General features: G+C 39.2%; 2 protein-coding genes across 3 annotated transcripts; both read right to left on the minus strand.

Moving 5' to 3' along the window:
• Positions 1-17: 17 nt before the first annotated feature.
• Positions 18-881, minus strand: LOC120106154. 2 transcript variants are annotated; one of them, XM_039119044.1, is made up of 4 exons: positions 628-881; positions 437-551; positions 351-355; positions 18-270 (listed from the first exon to the last, which is right to left on the minus strand). In XM_039119044.1, exons 1-4 carry the CDS (start codon positions 835-837, stop codon positions 196-198), a joined length of 405 nt encoding a protein of 134 aa, XP_038974972.1. In that variant the 5' UTR covers positions 838-881; the 3' UTR covers positions 18-195. The 2 variants fall into 2 exon arrangements, with proteins under 2 accessions (XP_038974972.1, XP_038974971.1); XM_039119043.1 differs by having other exon boundaries at positions 21-270; positions 351-551.
• LOC120106153 lies at positions 837-4,521 on the minus strand. Its single transcript, XM_039119042.1, has 6 exons — positions 4,196-4,521; positions 3,262-3,455; positions 2,823-2,911; positions 2,611-2,713; positions 1,388-1,611; positions 837-1,306 (listed from the first exon to the last, which is right to left on the minus strand). The coding sequence occupies exons 1-6, from the start codon at positions 4,340-4,342 to the stop codon at positions 837-839; spliced, it is 1,227 nt and encodes a 408-aa protein (XP_038974970.1). The 5' UTR covers positions 4,343-4,521.
• Between the last annotated feature and the right edge of the window lie 1,984 nt (positions 4,522-6,505).

Raw genomic sequence — 6,505 nt, forward strand, 5'->3', positions numbered from 1 at the left:
GACAAGTCATACCTCCTGCAGCTGGTGGAAAATTGAATTACCACAAGTCCTATTAGATGCTAAAAAACTAAAGGATATCACACATTCTCTTGAGAAATGCAATTTCACATGCATGAAAGTTTAAGCAGCAACAAGCAACATGGTATAGATGTAATCCCTTAGTACAGTGCAATAAATGCAAGGAGAGAATCTCGGTCAAGTCTGCGGCACCAAAATTATACCTTTAGAAGCCCCCACATCAACTACCACTTCTTGTGCTGGAATGGCCGCCTACAAGTTAGATCAGATATTTAGCATTGAGAATTCTGTTCGGCAACTTCACAGATGAGTGCACCAAAAAGAACACTTGCCTCATCTTGCAAAACATCGTCAGGACCATGTAAGTTAGCATCAATATCAATTCCATAACTACTATGATTTTGAGGCATGTCACTACCATATGGGCGAGCCAAGCCTTCTGTTCCAATGGGAACCCTACAACCAGAAGTTGGATCTTCAACTCCAGTATCTGGCTGATCAGAGATTAAAACATCCAGCTGCATATCATCGCCCTAAAATATATGACACAATATCAAAACCGTAAGTATCCAGTCATTCAACATTCAACGAAGCATCAGAAGTACTTGCCTCCTCTTCCATATGGCCATCAAGTCCAGCAGATGCATCTTTTCCCTTATCAAATTTATTGTTGCTTTGCTCCATGGTATTTTCAAGCAAGCATGGGGAATATTCTCTTAGCTCTTCTTCTGTTGTAATCTTACTGTCAATAGTTCTATCTGCTCGACAAACCGGTGTGTTCAATTTATCCACCAAACTCAATCTTTTGCCATTTACCATCACTGGACTGGAAGCATCACCAGCAATTGAATCATTCCTATCGTGATGGCAATGTCAGCAGGAGGTGAAAGATAGTTCTCATCTTCGCCTTTACTTCTAGAAGAATATCTGGAAATCGGTGCATCATCAATAGGAGGCACTGAGTATGGATCTTCCAATGGATCGTTCAGCGATATGCACCTCTGCAAGGTTGAAATTGCAGCAAGTGGACTTCTTGCTATGGTTGATGAATTTTGTGGAAATTGGCAGCCCTCTAACTCCTTTCTCATCACTCTACCTTTGAGTGTTCTAACGGCATTCTTCTGAACAGTCTGCAACTCAGGGAGATGCACTTTGCCTACATTAATTGACTTGATATGCAAGCTCTCCCGCAACAGAGTTACCCCTTCAGCTTCATCCAAATCTTTAAATGAAATCAACAATTTATCTAAAAGATCATTGACCTTTTTCACCCTGTCAGTCACAGAACCTGGTAAAAGAAATAACCATTCACTTAGGAAAACCAGCACTGGTAGTAACAAATGGGATAGTAGCAACATATCTAATACACCTTGTCTTTCTACAGCATCAAGGAGTTCACTATTTGTTTTCCTGGATTGTGAAGTCTCAGGTTGGTCAACTGTTCTAGGACGCAAAATATTACTTGAAGCAGCAATAATCGAAGTGTTGGATGGGCTAAAAGTTTTTTTATCAGAAATTTCTTCTTGCGATTCCATGAAGACCTCGGCAGTATCAACTTTAGCAGGAAAATGATGTTTATAGCTTGCTGTCTTCCTGATACAAAAACAAAAATCATAAATTGAATTAAAGATCTCATTTAAAAGAACACTCCAGCTTAACAAAATTGGATGATCGTGACAAGCATGTCAGATTTAGTCCTTGTTAGAGAATTTAAACCCACCTGCTGTCCTTAATCAGGTAAAAGTTTAAGAAAAAACTGCTGTAATATGTCATACTATTTTGGGACAATTTTTTCAGGTTTGGAACTTAAGCTGCATGATATAGATTCCCACCCCAAAATTCGAGATCACTAACTATATATGGATTTGCTAAGATTGACCAATCAACCTTGTATATTAGTGTCCCGATTGGTGCGCAACTATGTATACATATTACAACCATTTTTACTTGATCCAACTTCAAGATGCAATTTCCTTGGTAGAATCAACTTTGATGTTATGTGCCAATTTAAAGTTGTTAATAGGGTTCGCTGTGCTTTGATAGGTCAATCTGGATCACCACATCCCAATATTATTAAGTCGTGTATGTTTTATTATTTTGACAATATTGGTCTCTATTGAGAATACAACTGAAACTCAAAAATGTAACTTTCTTATATAGAGAAGAAGAAAAAGTAACAAATTATATTAAGTTTACGGTTACTTTAACATCTCACCATGTAATATTGTAAAAATAAGCTAGTAACCAGCAATATACCATGTGATATGCTAGATCTCAGTGGACAAACACAAGCACGCCTCTTAATGCTTTAAAAGTTGTTCCTGGCTTGCAAACTTAATTTCAGAGGGGGAAAATCTCCTTTTCTTCCTTCCTTTTTACTAAAATGAAAGGTCAGAGGGTGTGGAGAAGGATGTTTTCATTCTCCTTTATCAAGATGATTTGTCTGCATGCAAGTAGAGGAGAAAGAAAGTACAGAAAACAAATATACTCCAATGACAATGATCAGTGCGGATGATGGAAATTCATGCATGAAGAAACCAGTTACCAAGCAAGCTCATGAAGAAACCAGTTGCCAAGCAAGATCATACATACCCCAAAATTCCAGGACGGCGTTTCCGAGCTGTTGGGGACTGGTGATGCTCGAGCGGATCAGTAGACACCTCTCCCCTTAGTTTCTTCAACTCTTTATCAGCATCTACACTCCGAACATAAGAGAGGACAATAAAATTTCCAAGGTTACTGCAATGTACAAAAAAATTATCAGGTATACAAGAAATGTAACTTCCAAAGTGGCAAAGGATTACTTTCAAGCTGCTCAAAGGCCAAGAAATACTCCTCTGGGTCTTCGATGTGATCTATACCAGAATCAGAGTCCATTTTTGGTACAGAATGACTGTCAACAGACAGAATCGCAAAGCATAGTGAGTAATTGATTAAAAAAAAAAATCAGTTATATACAAAATGGTGATTCTGCGACAATCAATACACAAAAAAGGAATGTTGATCTATCACAGTCATGCCACGGGACAGGTGTATGGCAGTTTCCTATCCATCCAACTGAAAATATCATTCGACCCATTCAGCCCATGGGACCAATATTAGATCTCTTCCAAGGATCCAGAGTCTTAAAATGAGCATATCCGAAAACATGCAGATCCGAAGCGGGACGGGTATCATATGCATAGAATCTAGGCCAACCTAAAACCAGTGTCTAGTATGACAAATTGCTAAAAGCTGGTTTACCTTGAGTTGAGCTTTAAAGAAAACTGAGCCCGTTTGCGACCCAATGCTGGTCTTCGTCCTTGGGGACGGTCCTTGCCGTCTGCAGCAATGGCTTTGTCTCCATCCTCAGGATGTGGACTTGGAAAGTTGGAACAACTCTTCTTGATTTGTTGTGCCTGTTCCAGAAACTCCTTTGAGCCCTTCAATGCCTGGTCCTGTATGAAAGACTAAAATTTCATTAGTTCTTCCAATAAAAACAAACAGAAGCACATATACTTGGTTCAAAAGATTTTTTGAAGAAAAAAAAGTGTATTGGAAGATGCAATTACTTTGTTAATTTTACATCATTAGCCGCAGGTCATGAGAGCTTGATTTCAGCCGAAAGTTAGAACCCATAACTAATAGTATCAAGAAGACTTGATGCTTTGAGCCGCCGGAATGCAACAGTCAGGACAACCAACCTCAACTAATCCTGCTATGTACTTCGAAATTCGACAAAGTTGGACTGCATCGCACCGTGATGCAACTATATAAATAAATCCCTATTTCTATCCAGGTAGAGAATACCCCAGCCGAGAAAGAATGTAGTTCCAGCGCGTAAGAATATGAATGGGAGAAAAATAATCCGATCGAAAAAATAGGGATTACTTGATATAGTTCCAACTCATAAGAAAGAATGCAGTCCCAACGCATAAGAATACCCTAGCCGAGAAAGAATTCAATTCCAATGTATAAGAATATGACTGGGAGAAAAAGAATCTGACCGAACTCTAGAACTCATCTCTAGTCCAAGGTTTTTAGCACTGGAAAAAAAAAAAAACAGTTAAAAGCTTGATAAGACAACCCAGAAACCCTATGTTTTGTAAATCAAATCAAGATCCTGGTCATCTAAAAGACTAGCTTCCGGAAGGCAAAAGAGTCTGTGACATCTGAATTTAGAGTAGGAGACAGTTACCATGGATTTGAAGAGATTTCGGATCGCCTCCTCTTCCTGCGCCTCCGAGGCATAGAGATGAGCTCCAAGGTTTCGAGGGAGGAAAGAGAGGATGGAGCAGTCCGCGAAGGGATCTTCGAGGTCGGGGCGCTCGTTCTCAGCGGCCATACATGGCGATTTCGAGCACCGGAACCCTAGATCGGCGAGGAGATGGGCAATGTGCACTCTTCTTTCAAAATGAGGAGCGGGAGCAGCGACCGAGCGGGGCGGAGCGAAGTGACCGTAATGCCCTTCCGGTCCGGCCTGCTCGACCTCTGCGGAGATGCCCGGGGGGGGATACGCGCCGGATCGCGTTACTTTTACCCCCTTTTCTAAATTATTTATTGTGATTGTTTTTTTTTAAGGATACATGCTAAATATCAAAGTTTACATTAATATCCTCCCAAATTGCTATTTACAAATATACCTGATAGGGCCGAGGGTATTTCCAAACCCCAGAGCTCAATCTCTACTGAGCTTAGATAGCGGAAGCGACTGCTTCTCCTCAGAGGTATTGTCCACGCACGGTTTTGCCCCGCAAAAGATGCCTCTGAAGAGAAAAGGGTAGTCTCCCTCCATTTAAGGAACAGACATCTCCGCTATCTAGTTGATGTGGGACTAAGTTCGGACCTTTAATTTCCACAACATAGCCCCCCCAGCGGAGAGGTCTATGCTGGGGTCAAGGGCTCTCAACGGAAACACCATTGATGAGGCCGAGGGTATCCCCAAAGCTCCAGAGCTCCGTTCCCACCGGGCTCAGACAGCAGAAAACAGCTGCTTCTCCTCAGAGGTATTGTCTGCTTTCAAGGAGGTTTCATAATCTCTTCCCAACGCATGGTTTTGCCCCGCAAAAAACGCCTCTGAAGAAAAGAGGGTAGCCCCCCTCCATTTAAGGAACAGACCTCTCCGTCTAGTCAATGTGGGACTAAGTTCGGACCCTTTATTTCCACAATAATATTCTTGTAAAATATTTATTTTACTATTCTATTTTTTTATTCTTGTTTTTGCATATATACCTACGCCATCTAATGCCGTTAAAAAATTAACCATTTCAAATTAAAATGACTAAAATATCTTTAATGAGTAGAAGTACCAAAAAAAAAAATGTATAAGACGATCGTGATGGAACACAAAAAAATAATTTTAAAATTCTATTTTATTTTTAATTAAAATAAATATAGTTTTTATTAATAGTGTTGGACAAATCATTATATTAGAAATATTTGTTAAAAAAATATTTTATGAGAGTACAAAATAAATATAAATTTTTAAAAAGATGTTTATGAAAAAAAATCTATTATTATTCCTTCAAGTTTCGGCAATAGCCTCGGAAACTCCAATTAGACCCCGGTAAGTCGGTTTGGGTCCGCCAAATTAGGCACTGGATCCTACTGCCATATCTTATCGACTTCTAGTTGATCAACACATATAAAAGGAGGCATAGGAAGGCGTGGATCTACGGTGCGTTGTGGGTCACTTGAGGATGCGGTCTCAACTATGTACAGTTGTGAGTTTTACATGCAGTAATTTTTTTTTTCTTATTCTTTTCTCCTCTCAACTGCGTGAGTGGGAAGGAGCTAGGGAGTTGGGATCCCAATTGTTTATAAATTGGATCATCCTGGTTTGCTGTGTGTTGAACATGGGACATTATCATAATCTTTGCTCAATCAAAAAACCCCATGATCTCCGCCTTTTAATATAAATCAACGAATCCTACCATGCCATGCATGTAAATCTATATATGATATAAGAGTGCTGCTATTTATTTCCTTGCTCGCACCATGGTCCTTATGGCAGTCGGCGATTGGTGCAGCATATGGTGATCACATGGATCATGGGCGAGCCTTGTGTATCAACCCACCGATCATTGTGTATTGGCGATGTAAATAGGGAAATAAGTTAAGCATCGAAGCATTTTTCATAATGTAATCCACTTATGTTAATTTGTTCTTCTAGAGTATGCTTTGTAGCAAGATCATTTCATTAAGGAATATTTCACATGAACAATTGCTTATCTTCTAATATGCAATAATATTTTTTTCTTGCAAAAAATACAGTAATAATTTTTGTACAGAATTGATTTTTTTCATTTTTGCCTAAAATATTTCTTACTTGACATCGCATGATTTGTGCATGTCTTATATGGTGCATATATACTTAGATTAACTAGTCGCATGTCTCAATTTTATATAAGTTTAACAGGTCCACATCTAAGTGCATAAAATTTTAGATATCCAGAACATGTAAATGATTTGTGGTGGTACATATACACGAGCAAAATGATATACTATA

The sequence above is a fragment of the Phoenix dactylifera genome, unplaced genomic scaffold (assembly GCF_009389715.1).
Source record: "Phoenix dactylifera cultivar Barhee BC4 unplaced genomic scaffold, palm_55x_up_171113_PBpolish2nd_filt_p 000480F, whole genome shotgun sequence".
Classification (NCBI taxonomy): domain Eukaryota; kingdom Viridiplantae; phylum Streptophyta; class Magnoliopsida; order Arecales; family Arecaceae; genus Phoenix; species Phoenix dactylifera.

Excerpts from the sequence above, each read along its gene's own strand:
- LOC120106154 (XM_039119043.1), bottom strand. The coding sequence starts at position 837 with ATGGTAAATGGCAAAAGATTGAGTTTGGTGGATAAATTGAACACACCG. Across the intron at positions 552-627 it reads ATGGCCATATGGAAGAGGAG|GGCGATGATATGCAGCTGGA; the intron begins GCAAGTACTTCT and ends CATATATTTTAG. Across the intron at positions 271-350 it reads ACGATGTTTTGCAAGATGAG|GCGGCCATTCCAGCACAAGA; the intron begins GCAAGTGTTCTT and ends TCTAACTTGTAG.
- LOC120106153 (XM_039119042.1), bottom strand. The coding sequence starts at position 4,342 with ATGGCCGCTGAGAACGAGCGCCCCGACCTCGAAGATCCCTTCGCGGAC. Across the intron at positions 3,456-4,195 it reads GAAATCTCTTCAAATCCATG|GACCAGGCATTGAAGGGCTC; the intron begins GTAACTGTCTCC and ends TCTTTCATACAG. Across the intron at positions 1,307-1,387 it reads TGATGCTGTAGAAAGACAAG|GTTCTGTGACTGACAGGGTG; the intron begins GTGTATTAGATA and ends TTCTTTTACCAG.